Source organism: Malania oleifera, chromosome 2 (genome assembly GCF_029873635.1).
Source record: "Malania oleifera isolate guangnan ecotype guangnan chromosome 2, ASM2987363v1, whole genome shotgun sequence".
In the NCBI taxonomy this organism is placed as follows: domain Eukaryota; kingdom Viridiplantae; phylum Streptophyta; class Magnoliopsida; order Santalales; family Ximeniaceae; genus Malania; species Malania oleifera.
In genome coordinates this window covers 149,050,000-149,066,876 of record NC_080418.1, presented here as the reverse complement: position 1 = coordinate 149,066,876, position 16,877 = coordinate 149,050,000, and the positions used below count along the sequence as shown (strand labels likewise).

The window sequence follows — 16,877 nt, the reverse complement described above, 5'->3', positions numbered from 1 at the left end:
ATAAAATTTCACTTTCAATTTGAAGAGTATTCTATGATCACAAAACACACTTGAAGCAGTTCTCCATTTTACCCAACCTGCTTTAACTCTATGCATTACATCATCTTCAATTTCTCCTTCTGCTTGCATAATAGATCTAAGGTATCAAAATCTACAAGTTTTATTTATTTTTTCATCATCAAGTTTAACTTTACATCCAATATTTCTCCTACGACTACTAAAATTACATTTCATATATTCTATTTTATTCTTATCCTAAAGTCTCTCGATTCCAAAACTTCTCTCCATAATTCTAATTTAGCTTCTACTACATCCTTAGTTTCATTAAACAACATATACCATAAAACATCTTTCGCTCTCAGTTCATTGGTCTTTCACTAAAGTAAAATAAAAAAATAAGTCTCAAAGCAGCTCCTTAATGTTGATTGGAAATGAGTTCCAAATGGAGCCAAAATAAGTCATCCAATTATTCTAACCCAATTCTTGGTGCATAAGAAATGAATAATTTAAAAGTATAATGTAATAAAAAATTATATGATATAATCACAAAATGAAGACCAATTTTATTTTCCTTAATTTTCAACTACCGACCAAATAAGGTTGTAAAACAAGTTGACAAATTAGGTATTCTTTAAAAAATTATTCTACCATTGTAAAGAGTTTTTATTCTCCCTATATTTCTTTCAATGTATATTCCAAGTAATATAACAAAACGAGACAAAAAGAGATAATAAAATAAAATCTTCTTTGTCATTAGAAGATGCAATCATGCTGCATGGACATCGGAATTAACTGAGCTACCCGTACCAATCTTCCGCCAAACATTTATTTTTATAGAGGTATATATTATTTTTCACAAATCATTTCATACAAAATCTTCTACTGTTCCTTCCACCATAAAATACAATGAAAAAAATATTCTCGTCTTATTTATTCCACATCCAAATCCATAAAATTTGTCATGACGGCACAACCGTATATTATACTAATCGTTTATGCTTTTTTAAAATGAGCATTTGGTGATCAAGACATTTGAAATCTCACACTAAAACGAAATTGCAAAATCAACACACTTAATATTCATGCTCCAAACCCAATCTATATGAACTCGAGGCCAGTATAAATCCAGGTTTGGAACCACTACCACTCATAAATAAGAGGGATCAAACAATCAACATATCAATGAACTCAAACTTAGAACATGAATCTTTTGGTTTGGAAATGGAATGGTATGAATCAAGACTAGTGTTTATGCATTAACAAGTTCTATACGCTAGAATGAAATCGATCAGGGCAGGAAAGAAACATAAATCTGTATGCTTAACATATAACAAAAATAAAGTTCCCAATTCCATTGCATTCTATACACCAAACTGAAGCTTCAAGGCAAGTTTGACATCCTTGCCCAGAAATAAATCCCTCCACCAAAAAACAATTCGTACATTTCAAATACCAAATTAGATCCACGGTTTTAAATATCCAGAAAATTGTTTACCCAAAGAGCCAATTAGATTTAAACAACGAAAAAAAAAACAGGGGGGAGTGGAGGCGATGCCGTCAAGCAAGACCACCTCTTCCACATCCAAAGTACAGAAGACACAGAATCATCCAAATCCATCAAATCTAATGAGAACTAGACACAAATTATCTCAGTGCACCTATTTTTAGGGGGGAAAAGGGCAAAAAAAAAAAAAAAGAAATATGTTTCAACTAAGACAGAAAAAAAAAATATCAGAACACCCATTAAAAAAATATAAACTCCTTATCTTCCCTCTACAGACCCACCAAGCATTCTACAAAAAGGAAAAAAGAAAAATTGAAGGGTAGAAGTTAAAAAAGTGAACAAAGGAGGAACGATGCGATACCAAATTGTTTGCTGGAAATGGTACATATGCCGCCACAGCATTGCCAGCTCTGCTGCCTTCTCCTGGCAAAATTCCACACTTCCAGGAAAATAATCTAAATCAAGGAATCCAACTTGCCCATTTTACATGCTTTCAGCCAAACCCCTTCCGTTTTTTTCCCAAGATAACAAAATCATCACGGTGGCGAATAACTTCTAATTTAGAACAGCTCTCAGCACATGTAAACAGGGAACTTGCGGCTGGAAATCAGCAACAATTAAATGGCAGCAGCTCATAGGAAGTAGTCAGGTGTTCTCCGAGTTACATCTGGTTCTCCCCTCCTGGGCGCTGGCTCAAACTGAAACCAGAAAATAAATTTGGATTTCAATCCTTTTCTGTGGTGTTGGTGAATAGGTGCAAATTAAACTTTGGGTAAAAATGCCTGTCATAGCTTTATTTCAAATCTTCCTGAGCTATATCCATATGAAATGTCTCAGGAGTGGGGCATGAGTGTGTGCACGGATGTGTTCTTTAAGAGAGAGAGACACCTGAATGAAAGTGTGCCCTTTGCAATCATCAACTTCCAGGATAGATGCCATATTTCCACAGCGATAACAATAATTAGGTGCACTAAATATTGTAACCACCTTTTGGTCCTGTCAACAAATTGCAAAATCAAGTGCACATATCTCAGCTCCTGAACAGAAAATGGACCAAACAATATTCTAAAGTTGATGTATTTACATGACCCCAGTTGAATCCCTCCATCACCAGCTGATGGGCCCTAGCTATCAGCTTTAAATTGTTTGTATGGTTAAATTGCTCAGATATGTCCTGTGAAACAACCCAAAGCACGAGGATAAATTCAATATTTTCCGCAATAAATGGAAATTAGAAAAGCATGCAAAGCTGAAAGCTAAGTAAATAAATAATATACTTGGCCAAAAGTATAGCCTGCACCCCGGGGTGAGATACCCCAGCCACAACGATCATCAGGATCAGACCATAAAAGATCACACATGGGGCCTTCATGAGGAACTTCTTGAACACGATCAAAATTACGTATGTTGTCCAAGGTTTCAATGGATGGGGACAGCCCACCATGAAGACAAAATATTTCTGATTCAACCTTCAAAAGAGAGAAGTTTAGAATTAATCATACAGCTAGAGATTATAAACAAGAAATACCATTATTGTCGCAAGAATTACAAACATAAACAAATTTGAGTTAAGAGTTTTTCGTCATTAACAATTAAACATAAAAAGAGGCGCGGGGGAAGAAGGGAACTTTACTAAGCTTTAAGCATAATTTGAAAAATATACATTTTGGGAAAACACCAGCATGACAATCAGGCATATACCAATATTCTGCTAACCTCTGACAGATTTTACGCAGCATTTGAGTATTGACTTTATTGTTCCATGGCCGGCAGATAAATTTTTCCCTTTTTTTTTTTTTTTTTTGTGGGCTGGCAGTTTTAATTATGATTGTTGACTTCAAATGCAGCAATTTTACCAAACCAGGACTCAACTCCAAGCAAGAACAATTACGTATCAATATCATACTAACCAGAGCTGTTAGTGGAAAGTAGTCAAACAAATCTGTAAAGATCTTCCAAACATTAGCATTGCCATACCTGCGAAACAAAGAACATGTTATTAGTAAAAATTAGGAAGAACGAGAAATTACACACACATAAGAGCAACAAACAGTCCTTCAAATATCCTCTTGATAGAAGTGATGCCATGAAGGTAGCATGCGACAATCAAATTATTTCAATGGAGGAAACCACAGCAGATGTCTAAAACTCATCAAGGACAGGGTAGCAGGCTACACTTTTTTAGCAAACACTCTTCTAGTAAAGTGGGCTTAAGCAGAGGGGGGCTCTCTTTTTGTTCGCTGAGCTTGCATAAATAAGCAGGCCAGGAAAAAAATGCAGAAATAATGCATTTGGATAGTTTGATATAAACTACAAAGCAACACCATAATTGAAGTGGGGGGGTGGGGGGGGAGAAATCAAATTCTAAAGCCCAAGAATGAAGAACTCACTTTCTGAGGCATTCATCATAAAATCCATAAACTTGAGTAATCTGCAACAGAAACACACTCATATTCAGCAAAAGCTATCTTACACGGATAACAAGGGTCGAAAGGAAGCACAACAATCTCAAAATAAGCAGAACAGCCCATGTTCTATGAAAAATGGACAATGGACGAGCACTATATAAAAAATGAAGACTACAGTCCAAGTAGTTCAAAATAAGCATTATACTCTATGGGAAAAGAAGAAAGAAATAACTAAATCAAATCAGCTTTTCAACAACCACTGCTTAAAAGGCAAAGGACTATGGTGAGGGGTCTTGACCTTTAAGAGGCGAGGCCATCACGAACCGAGCTTGTTCAGGGCATTATGCTTGCCTGTGATCGCTTGTCTCGTGCGTTTGGAATGGGTTTCCATCATGTAAATACTAGTGTAGGTTTACTTTCCAGTAGTAGTTTCTCCCTATGCTAAAAAAGGCCGTATAACTCCTTGGTCACTTTGATGTTTCCTAGTGCCATAGTGAGAATAGCACAGAAAGCTATTTAGGGGAGGGTGAGTATTCATCAACTTGTAAAACTCACTAGCTATTGTCAAAGTATTTAGCCTACTTGCCTCCCTCACTAGACACAATGTTAACGGAAATCGTGTTAATGAAATGCGTTGCTTCAATGTTGCTCCTTTCACAAAGGTGTGAAATATTCAACCCATGATACCTAGTATCAGAGCTCGGTTAGTTGCTACGTGAATTTGGTTACCTTCGTTATGGGATTGGGAAAGCTTTGGTGAATGATCATGGCGCCAACCAATGTTGAGAGAATTAGTGTATTGGAAGCACAAGCTAAGATGACAACCAACAATGTGGCCACAAAGATGGCCCAATTGAGGGGACTTGTTAATGAAGTGATGGGATCACAAAAGCATCAAGCAAGTTTAATAGGTGAAATGTCAGAGGACTTTCACCATACTAAGGAAACCTTGCAAGCTCAAATAGCTGATTTGACTGCAAAGGTGAATTTGGTGATTCTTGCTATGGAAAACTCTATCACTCTGGGGTTTAGCAAGACCAAGATACCAGAACCCAAGATGTATGGGGATGCTTGTGATGCCAAGGAGTTGGAGAACTTCTTGTTTGATATGGAGCAATACTTTCGCACTATGAGGACGGACTCAAAACAAGTGAAAGTGGATACTACGACCATGTACTTGGTGACGCCAAACTGTAGTGGACAATGAAATTGAAAATGAATGCTATGTTGTGGATTGTTGGGCAGACTTGAAGAGAGAGCTCAAGGCCCAATTCTTTCCTAGGAATGTTGAGTACAATGCTAGGAAGAAGCTAAGAGACCTCAAGCATATTAGGTCAATCAGGAAATACATGAAACACTTTTTTGCTTTGATGTTGGATATCAAGGACATGTCGAAAAAGGAAAAGTTGTTCTATTTTCTTGACGGGTTGAAACCATAGGCAAGAACAGAACTTTATAGGCAAAGAGTTCAAGACTTGTCTACCGCACAAGCTGCCGCGGAACGCTTGACTGACTATGCTAGTGATAATACCGTCTCGACCAAAGATTTTGCCATAGGGGGAAACAGCAAAAAGTCTTTCAAAAATGGCAAACCCAAGAGTGGAGGGCTGACTATAAGGCATCAACTTCAAAAGAAGCTTCATCATCTCGAGGGTTCAACACACCAATGGAAAGAATATAACTTCATGCTACTTGTGTCGAGGTCCTCACAGAGTTTTTGAGTGCCCCACAGGGCAGAACTTAATGTCATACAAGCTTCCACTGCGGAGCAGATAGTGGAAAGTGATGGGGAAGAGGAAGATACCCCGAGGATGCGTGCAATGTGGTTGGTAAACGCATTGAAAAAGTAGGCGAAAGTACCAAAAGTTACACAAGCAAAAGAACTGATGTTTGTGGACTTGAGGATTAATGAGAAGAGTACCCGCGCTATGGTGGATATCAGGGCTACTCATAATTTTGTTTCACAAGCAAAAGCAAGGAGGCTCAACTTATCCTTGGAGAAGGATTCAGGACGCATAAAAGCAGTGAATTTTGTAGCCTAGCCTACTCTAGGAGTAGCCAAGCAAGTGACTGCAAAGCTTGGCCAATATGCAAGTCATGCAAATTTCATAGCGATGTCATTGGATGACTTCAAAGTCCTTTTGGGAATGGAATAAGGAGCCTAAGGCAGTGCTAATGCCTTTTGAAAGTTTCCTGTGTCTGATGAGAGATCACCCTTGCATGGTGCAAGTAGTTGCAAAGAAAGGAGACGATGAGAAGTTCCTTTCAACCATACAACTCAAGAGGGGATTAAGAAGAGGTGAGCAAACATATCTAGCCACGGTGGTGGTAGATGAAGAAGTAGGCCAAGAGCTCCTATGACCATCCAAACTGTGTTGGATGAGTATAAGGAGGTGATGCCGGATAAGCTGCCTCATAACTTGCCTCCACAACGGGGTGTGGAACATGAGATCAAGTTGTTGCCAAGAATGAAACCACCCACTAAGGGGCCATATCGGATGGCGCCTCCAGAGCTAGCAGAGTTGAGAAAACAACTTGATGGGTTGTAGGAAGCGGGATACATTCGCCCTTCCAAAGAACCATTCGGAGCACCGATGTTGCTTCATAGGAAACATGATGGAAGCATGCGGATGTGTGTAGACTACTGCGCACTCAACAAGGTGATAGTGCGCAACAAATATCCTATTCTGTTGATTGCCGATTTGTTGGATCAGTTGAGTCATGCCAAGTACTTCACTAAAATTGACTTGAGGTCAGCCTACTATCAGGTGAGGATTGCTTATGGGGATGAGCCGAACACAACTTGTGTGACGCAATATGGGGCATATGAGTTCTTGAATATGCCATTCGGGTTGACAAATGTGCTACAACATTCTGTACCTTGATGAGCTAGGTATTTCGTAAGTACCTCAACAAGTTTGTCATGGTGTACCTGATATTGTTGCCTACAGTTCCACTCTGAAGGAACATGAAGAGCATCTATGGAAGGTGCTCGACAGGTTGAAGGGAAATAGTCTGTATGTGAAGAAAGAGAAGTAGAAGTGCTTTTTTGCTCAACAGAGCATCAAATTCCTTGGTCATGTGATTGAACAACATCATATCAGGATAGATATGGAAAAGGTAAGGGCGATTCAAAAATGGAAGATCCCAACGACAGTAAAGGAGCTGCGTTCCTTTCTGAGTCTTCCCAACTATTACAAGAAGTTCATAGAGGGGTATTCATGGAAAACTGTTCCTATGACAGAACTACTGAAGAAAGGTCAAGGGTGGAATTGGACAGAGAAGTGTCAAGGAGCCTTTGATGACTTGAAGGATGCCATGATGAGAGATCTGGTACTGGCTCTTCCGGATGTCATGAAACCCTTCAAGGTACAAATAGATGCATCGAACTATACCCTTGGAGGAGTCTTGTTACAGGAGGGATATCCTATTGCGTACGAGAGTCGTAAGCTTAGCAAAGCAGAACGGAAGTAAACAGCTCAAGAGAAGGAGATACTAGCAGTGATACATAGTCTCCGCGTGTGGCGACATTACTTATTTGGGTCAAGGTTTGTGGTGAAAAGGGATAACTCGGGTGTTAGCCACTTCTTCATACAGCTGAAATTGACACCCAAGCAAGGTCAATGACAGGAATTCTAGGCAAAATTTGATTTCTACTTTGAGCACAAGTTAGGGCGGCTGAACCAAGTGGTTGATGCACTGAGCCGAGCTGCCAGCCTTGCAAATGGTAACACACTTGATTGTGAGTATTGTTACCACAATGATGCGGGAGCACATCAAAGAGAACTTAGCCAAAGATCCAATTTCGCAAAACCTTATGAAGTTGACTAAAGAGGGGAAAGCCCATTGGCTCTAGATGGAAGACAAATTGTTGATGACCCATGGTAGTCAGCTCTTTGTGCCACAAGCTGGTGATCTAAGAAAGACACTGTTGAAAAGGTGTCATGATACCATGTGAGCCGGATATCCAGGATGGCAGCACACTTTGGCTTTCTTGAAGCAAAGGTATTATTGACTGCACAGCGTGATGATGTAGTTGATTATACCCGAACTTGTCTCATTTGCCAACAAGACTGGGTGGAGCGAATGAAGATTGCAGGGCTACTAGAGCCCTACCAATACCATCCAAACCATGGGAAAGTGTCTCACTGGACTTCATCACCAACCTGCCCAGAGTGGGAGATGTAGGGTCTATACTTGTGATCATAAACAAGTTTTCGAAGTATGGTACGTGTATACCCACACCAAAGTACTGTTCAGCAGAGGAGACAGCACAATTATTTACGAATATTGTGAAGTATTGGCGTGTTCCCCAAGACATTGTTAGTGATTAAGAATCAAGATTCATCGGCAACTTTTGGACAGAGCTTTTCAGAATCCTCAGTTCACATCTTGACATCTCTTCAAGTTACCATCAACAGACAGATGGACACGCGGAGAGATTCAATGGACTACTAGAAGAGTACTTGTGTCATTTCATCAAAGCCAACTAGAAGAATTGGGTGCAACTACTTAATGTGGCTCAGTTTTGTTTCAATGCCCAAAGGAGCTCAACAACCAACAAGAGCCTTTTTGAGCTTGTTATAGGCCAGCAGCCACTGTTACCTCACACAGTGGATCAGTCGTACAGAGGAAAAAGACCCAGAGCGTACATCTTCACTAGAGAATGGAGACAAAATGCAGAGATTGTCTGAGCCTACCTGGAGAAAGCTTCTAAATGGATGAAGAAGTGGGCAAATCAGGGGAGAAGACTGCAACACTTCAACGTAAGTGACTCGGTGCTTGTTAAGCTCAATCCTAAACAAATTAGGTCACCATGAGGACGAGATAGGGGACTACTTCGCAAATATAAAGGACTAGTCCCAATCTTGGCCAAGTCGGGAAGGTCTCTCACAAAATTAACCTCCGACTTGGATGAAAGTGCATCTTGTGTTTCATGTCAATTGCCTCAAGCCGTTCAACGCCGACACTGAAGATCCGAGTAGAAGACAGTCAACTAGAGCCGAATTTGAAGACAGTGCAACCTGACAGACGAGAGGTTGAAGACATCCATGCAGACAGAGAGTTCACATCCTTGAGGAAGAAGCAGCAGGAGTTCTTAGTGAAGTAGAAAGGCCTTGATGACGAATAAATCAGCTAGATTTCTATGAAAGATATGCCACCGTTCATGGACAAAGTAGAAGTGTACCTAGCGTTAAAGTCTACAAGGACGTCAATCGCATAAGTGGGGGGGCGTCACGAGCCGAGCTTGTTCAAGGCATTACCATTATGCTTGCCTGTGACCGCTTGTCTCATGCATTTGGGATGGGTTTATTTTCCAATAGTAGTTTCTCGCTATGCTACAAAAGGCAGTATGACTCCTCGGTCACACAAATGTTTCCTAGTGCCAAAACGAAAATAGCACAGAAAGCTCTTTAGGGGAGGGTGAGTGTTCATCAACTTGTAAAACTCACTAGTTATTATCAACGTGTTTATCCTACTTGCCTCCCTCGCCAAACATACAATGTTAACGAAGGTGTTGTTAATGAATTGCGTTGCTTCAATGTTTACGGCTTACTTGCCACTGCTTTCATAAGTTGCTTACTGCTTCCGCTGATATTTGCTTGAATGAAAATGAGAGTGCTTTGTGGATGAATTGTGATAAACAATAGGCTGGCTAATTAAACAAGAGGGGTTTAACTAGCGCCGCACGGTCCTTTCAAAAAGGTGTGAAATAGTCGGCCCATGACACATAAGCCCTAAGGCATTGAGATGTAAGCCTTTTCTCATTATTTTATTTCTAGATTAAATTATGCAAATACATTACATAAAATTTAGGAGCAACAAATTAATAAAATTACAACATTAAAATTGCCTAAAAAATGAAAAAAAAATACCAAAAAGACTAACTTTTGAATCTTAACAAAATAATGAAATATGAGTACCACCATGGTGAGTGTTCTACCCCTTCTTTCTCAATAGCAAAACACCATATTCCTAGAGTAAAGAACGGTTTTGTGAAGACAACATAACCTAAAGTTCTATTTTCTCCTCGTTTTAAGCACAAAAAATGACATAGACAAGGAATGGATGGTAATCATGTAAAAATAAAAGCAATAAAATGGAAAGAAATTTTGCTCTAAGGGTTCTAAGCTAATTGGGTTTGTCGAAATATGATAGGTCTAGAATCGTGTGAATCAATAGATTCAAATCAATTCGACAGATCCACAAGGTGAATCAATAGATTCGGCTGTCATTCAATTGTTTTTAGATTCTCTAGTAAGATTGAATTGATTTGGTGTGCAATTGATACTAATTGTATGAATCGAATCGAGAGCCGTAAGATTCTAACTATGCATGTTAGTCATTTAGAAAATACTAAGTTGAATTTGTTAAGCCAAGAGATAGGTGTAACACTACAAAGTTCAAATTATCTTCAAGATCTAAGAGAAACTCTCAATTATTTTGGAAAGGTTAAGGTTCAAGAGTTTTACTGATTAATTCCTTTCATATAAACATGTAGTTAAAATTTCCTAGTGGATTCCAACTTGAGATTCACGTACCAAAAATGTGTAGTCCTAGAACTAAAATGGCACACAAAGCATGCCATCTCTACAAATGCGCAAGCCTCATTATGAAATGTGTAGGCCTTCCTAGGATGTGGTATTTTAGACTAAGCCTCAAGGCATTTTAGGGACGCCTCATCTTGAGGCAAGCCTGAGCCTTTTAAAACATTGATAATAATAAATTATAGACCAGCTTCTATGGATAATAAAATATTAAAATGTATACTAATAGAAGCAATTATCCCATGCAACTATAATGAAGCACAATCAACAATTGGACAAATAGCATGGGAATAAGATACAACAGCTAAAGTATACCTGGCGACTTTCATGATTTCCTCTCAAAATAGTTATCCGTTGCGAATAACGCACTTTCAATGCCACCAGGAGCTGGGGGGGAAAAAAAAAAGGAAACAATCAGAAACATACCGACAGCTAAAGCAACTTAACCAAATCCCACAAAGCAAGTTAAAAGAACATCCTTGGGAAATGTTAACTAAGAGCAGAAAGTACCCACACCAAAAGAAACAACAAAAATTCAGGAAAGGAAGTCCCAAAATACAGTGTCATTTACCAGAAGCCAACTCCAAATCCCTCAAGATAAAATTAAACTAAGCTTAATGTGATACCAACAATGCTATTAGCTGTTTATGACATTAAATTACATCACTGCAACATGCAAAACCAGACTTACACAGCTCCAACTTTCAAAATAGCACTACATGAATTGCAGGATGCCCATTTATCAGGTCCTTAAGTCGTCACATGCAACACATATCCATATAGACTGCATCTTGTGGAATGTTTGAATATTTTCCAATAAATTCTCTTCTAGATTTTCTTTTCTTTTTCTTTTTCTAAAGAGGCAGTGTACTGGCAGTACAAATCCTTGGAGATAACACAGGGCACTCTCTTCAGCAACCTAATGGATTGCAAAAGACATAATTTTGAGGCCGTCTATTCATTGCTGGTGCTCAAGCTCTGGATTCCTGAGGCCCTTACAAGTTGCGATGCCAAATACAAGAATGTGGTGGATTCATTTTTTAATATTTAGACAACTACAAGATGGATAAAATTAATGGGGGACAGCATTAAAAGAAATAGACTAGTATTTCTGTTTTTGGGATGTGTGCATGCAGCCATGTGCAAATTTGAACAAAAAACAACCAAATTTTCAATGTGTTGCATACACACAGAAACATGGTTAATAGAAACTAGGACAGGCAATACTAGAGCAGATATAATGAAGTAAAAAAGCCAGAATGGCAAAGAAGTACATCTGATCAGAGGCTTCTCTAAGATGGCAGCAAAGCATTTACCATATAGGATTATGGGAAAATTAATTGACCAGAACCAGGATCTTATAAAGCTTGCTAGCACCACCAAAAGGGTCGCAATGCAAAAAATTTTTAAAGAAAGAGATAGATCATTAATGCTCATATGCACACAAATAGAGAGTAATTGGAAACATATGTTCAGATTGAAAGCAATACTAAAACTAACATATCCAAGACAGGACAAAAGCAATATACAGCAACCCATACTTACGGTTACAGTTTCAACTGAATAGTATCCACGGTCAACATAATCTCCCATAAACAAATAATTTGTGTCTGGACACTGCCAATCAAAAATACAATTACAAGTGAAATTTAAAACATAAAAAAGAACAAAAGCACAATTTCATAAATAGACAAAATTTTGGCACATTTATATGCACAAATAACTCTGAAAAGGATGCGACCAAAAGATTAGCAAAATAGAAGTAAACATGAGCAGCTTAATCTAATGAAAAAAAAATCTCTTAAATAATGATAATATAATAACAACACATAATGACAAATGAGACAAAAAAAGGTAGTAAAGTGTGGCAACCCCCCTCCAAAAAAAAAACACACAGAGACTAGCTTAATAAAAGTAAAATAGCAGTAAACATGAGTGGCTTAATCTAATGAAAAAAATCTCTTAAATAATAATAGTCTAATAACAACACATAATGACATAAGACCAAAAGGGTAGTATAGTTTGGCAACCCCCCCCCCCCCCCCGGGACCCAAAAAACCCACATGTACACACACAGAGTAGGAGACAGACCTCAACTTAATGAGACACAATATATATACTTATGGTGATTTAATGTCAAAAGAAATAATACATTCATAAATGCAAGGTGTATGACCAGGGGGAATTTGCAATCCTTCCACAATTGCTGAATATTGAGTTTTAGTTCGCCCATGTGATTATCAGTAAAGCTCAAAACTTATTTGCATGAGGCAATTTGAATGTTGAGCATAGTAATCATATGTGCACTAGCAATAAAGAATTTTAAGATTCATAATTTCGTTTCAAGTGTTTATGTGCACTAATTCCAAGCTAAATCTATCACTTTTTACTCCTTTTTCTTCTTTTTATGCATAAGGCATAAATCAAATGCTATTTAAAGTTGCTTTTTATCTAAAGGTCATGATTAAAATTAAAAGGATGAAATAGAAATGTAAAGCACAAGGGAAAGAACAATTTTTTGCTCCCAAATTTCTTTAGTAATCCTCTCCTTCTAGATTTTTAATCCATTTTCTCTTTGTTCTTCTTCTTCTTCTTCATAATTGTTAACCTTTTGAAAGCTTAACTAGCCTCAATCACCATTCTCCATTCACCATTGCCACACAATAGCCAAAAAAATAAACATAATCTCCCATTTGCAGTACTACATTAAAATATAGACTACGAGTCATATTTCCCACCCCAAAAGATCAGCAACATGCTTGATGCTCATACCTTTCCCCCAATTCGAAAAAGCTCTGCAAGATCATGGAACTGCCCATGAATATCACCACATATTGTTACAGGGCTTTTGACAGGCTGCAAAATATGAAACAAAAGGTTGAACATAAACATTTTGAATTTGCAGAGAGTACAAGTGAACTCATAAATGATATGCGTGACGCAACATCACACATAGTTCTATCATTGACAATAATTATAAAAATTCTCAAATCCAAGAACAAATGCTCAGAACAGATGCCCCTCTTACATCCCCCCCCCCCCCCCCCAAAAAAAAAAAAAAAACGTGGTCAGAGGTTTTGAAATCAATCAATTCCCCAATTATTGAACCGACAAGAAGTACAACTGATGGAATAGAAAACACTCAGTAGTCCTTAACTCGGACAAGCACACTCTTTCAAATATTTTCTTATTTTCTTGAAAAAAAAAAAGTGCTACCAAACTTGCAGTATACATACAAGATTTTGAAAGAAAACCACCTTGGAAAATCAGATTGAAGCAAAAAATAGGATTCAACCATAAAGTACAGACACTAATGTAGCAATAAACACATTAAAACCTGTTGCTTGAAGGCAATAAACAGGTTGCTCCAAGGAAAACAAACAGCCAAGCAATAGAGTTGAAGATATCTTCAGGGGTATGTGGAGGGGGGCTTGAAGACCTGGAACAATATCTGGCTAAAGAGTGCCCCCTCCATGCCTCCCAGGCATTTTCATTCAGATAATAAGATGCTGAAATCCGATGAGATGTCACGTTATTACGTAGCTATACTCAAGATGTTAACCGCATACATGAGATTGGGGAACTTAAAAGAGGGACACAAATCTATTCAAAACAGGAGTGAAGCAAGACCGATAGACATACTGAAAAAACTAAATGCAGTCTTAAAAATAGTGATGGCACAAAAAGAAGGCCAAAATAATGCGAACCTGAACATTGCTTTCTTCCATCAATATTTCCTTAGCCTTCTCACACAAAACCCTGACCTGCAACAAGAGAAAAAACAGTATTGAAGAATCTACTATCAACATCCTGACAGGATATGAAATTAATGCATCCATTACAGTGACCATTTCAGCTCATAACAATACAGATGTTCCTCTACAAGAAAAACTTCAAATCAAGACAACAATTATTGAGTTTATAAGGACAATCCTTTGCTTATTAGATCAAGGGATCTTCTACAAAGAATATCAGACAACCCTTCAAAAAGTATGTGTTGATAAGACCTGAAGATTTCTTGAAATTCAACTTCGACAAATGCTCAATTAGTCAACAACTTTTCGAAGAACACCTACAGTCACCATGTCCTCGATTTCACTAAAGTTTTGGTCACGCTGATGCTATCAAATCAGAAATCAATACTCATTTGCAAGATTCACAATGGTAATCACTAATCAGAGATTCATTTCCATCAAGGTTAATAGCCATAAAGGCCAATTAATGACTGGATTTTACTCATTTTTTACATATATAAGATTTGTTTTGGCCCAATAGTTGAACCTCAACTCTCATTGTTTTGTGTGTGTGGGGAGGGGGAATGGTAATAAATATAGAAATTAGGAGAAGAAATCAAAGTCAGAACAAAAATAGAAAGTATTGCATTTAACAAGAACATAATAGCAGTGATTGATTCACTTGCATCAAGGTTAACAGCCATGGAGAACAATTTTTGACTGAATTTTACCCTTTTCTACATATATAAGATCTGTTTTCGCATAGTAGCTGAACTCTAAGATCACAAAATAAAAATTAGGAGATGTTACAAAAAAAACTAGAAAGTACTACAATTAATAGGCAACATCATGACAATTTTCCTTAAAGAAATTGAAAGATTTCAGTGACACTTAGTACAAAAGAAAAAGAATGAGAGAAATTTGATATTCTGTTCTCTCTCTCCATCAAGGTTAACAGCCATGGGGGGCAGTTCATGAATGAATTTTACCATTTTCTACATATATGAGATCTGTTTTGGCATAGTAGCTGAACTTTAAACCCTCTGTTTTGGGTTTGGGGGGAGAGGAAGCAAGAGATCACAATAAAAATTAGGAGAAGAACTAAGAACGACAACAAAAATGTAAAGTATTATACTTAATAGAGAACATCATGACAATTTCTTTTTAGAAACTAGAAAGAGTCAGTGACACTTAGTACAAAAGAAAGGGAATGAGAACTTAATTTGCTGTACTACTCTCTCCTCCCCTCTCTCACAAGCATTTGCCGTGTTATTCTCTTAAACAATATTATGGTATAATAAGAAACTTCTCAAACAACAGATAATGCATTATAATTTTGACACAGGCTGGGTTAAATTCTGTGCTGAGGGGATCCCTCCACCAAGTAATCACCAACAACTCGATCAACTTTTCTAAACGTCAGAAGTCAGATTTACAACAGATTTTACAGTTTATGCATCGCAAATTTTAATTTTTTTTTCATTTTGACAGCAATTCCACATATTCACAGATGAACGCGCTGCCCTTCCAGGACGCTTGCTTAACACCACAAAAGAAAAATTGCTAGAGTTGAGTGAATAAAAAATAGGAAAGGAATGAAACATAAAATACTAGAGTAATAAAATTTTTAGAGTATAGCAGCAGTAATTTGTAAGTATCAAAATTGCTAATTTCTACTGTTCTTCAGTATATGTCCTTAATTCAAGTCAGGAAAACCAGAATACCTGCATACAGCCCCAATCCGCTAACAATTTAAACACGGAAGGATCAGAGTTTACGATTTGTTGTCGTTAACTACGATTCACGAGAGCAAACTGCTGCTCCAGAACAGATCCCTCAACGGATCTGATACAATCATCAAATGAACCTACGGCAACTATCGTTGCATCCCTAAAATAAACTACTAGATCTGCACGAAAACCTAATTTTGCTACAAGTACAGATCACTAATGCGATCAAAAACCACAAAAAAATACATTTACTTTCCCGCGCGAAACAAAACACCAACGAATCGAATCTGATCCGTAACAGTTTGTAAAATCCAAAACAAATATCCAAAAATTAGCAGAAAGTCCCTAAATTCATGACAAAAGAGATGTCATCGTCGACAGAAATGGAACCTCTTGCTCGGACAAGGGCTTGCACTGCATAAGCTGCGAAATCTCCTCATCTAGGTTACCCTGGGAGTTAGAAGGGACTGGATCGAAGCTCATCTTCTTCTCCTTCTTCTTCCTCCTCCTCCTCCTCCTCCTCCGACGCACAAACCTCGAGATCGAGACCGCTTCGAGTTCTCTCTCCGACTCTCCGAGCCCTAGACCACCGAAACCCTAGATTTCAACCTCGCCGTCGGTACCGTCGTCCCGGCCGTCGTCCTAGGTAGCGAAATAAACGGAAATGTAGAGAGAGAGAAAAAATGCCGAGCGAGAGAGAGAGAATGAGAGAGGAGCGAGGGGGTGGTGGTGGTGAAACCAATAAGGAAACCTCCCCGCTTTTGTTCGATCACCACTCCTTTAAAAAAAAGTAAATAATAAAAAAAATTATAAAATTTGTTTTATTAAAACAATAAAAATGATCTTGCTTTGCCACAAATATATATATCTATATATATACATAAACTTTTATTATTATTATATTTATAATAAATGGATTACAATAATTTAGCAAAACGAAAATGAGTATTATT

At 37.9% G+C, this 16,877-nt stretch overlaps 1 protein-coding gene across 2 annotated transcripts; it reads right to left on the bottom strand.

Annotated features, from left to right (window-relative positions):
* Positions 1-1,487: 1,487 nt before the first annotated feature.
* On the bottom strand, positions 1,488-16,720 carry LOC131149736 (serine/threonine-protein phosphatase PP2A catalytic subunit). Of its 2 annotated transcripts, XM_058100449.1 has the most exons (11): positions 16,315-16,720; positions 14,168-14,224; positions 13,233-13,316; positions 12,006-12,077; positions 10,776-10,847; positions 3,895-3,935; positions 3,415-3,481; positions 2,782-2,973; positions 2,589-2,678; positions 2,393-2,500; positions 1,488-2,202 (listed from the first exon to the last, which is right to left on the bottom strand). In XM_058100449.1, exons 1-11 carry the CDS (start codon positions 16,405-16,407, stop codon positions 2,137-2,139), a joined length of 942 nt encoding a protein of 313 aa, XP_057956432.1. In that variant the 5' UTR covers positions 16,408-16,720; the 3' UTR covers positions 1,488-2,136. The 2 variants fall into 2 exon arrangements, with proteins under 2 accessions (XP_057956432.1, XP_057956431.1); XM_058100448.1 differs by having other exon boundaries at positions 1,488-2,500; positions 16,315-16,688.
* Between the last annotated feature and the right edge of the window lie 157 nt (positions 16,721-16,877).

Bases quoted from the DNA above. Each gene is read 5' to 3' on its own strand.
- LOC131149736 (XM_058100448.1), bottom strand. From the start codon at position 16,407: ATGAGCTTCGATCCAGTCCCTTCTAACTCCCAGGGTAACCTAGATGAG. The intron at 14,225-16,314 runs GTTCCATTTCTG...CTCTTGTTGCAG, and splicing joins AGCCCTTGTCCGAGCAAGAG to GTCAGGGTTTTGTGTGAGAA. The intron at 2,501-2,588 runs GTAAATACATCA...ATTTGTTGACAG, and splicing joins AGGGATTCAACTGGGGTCAT to GACCAAAAGGTGGTTACAAT.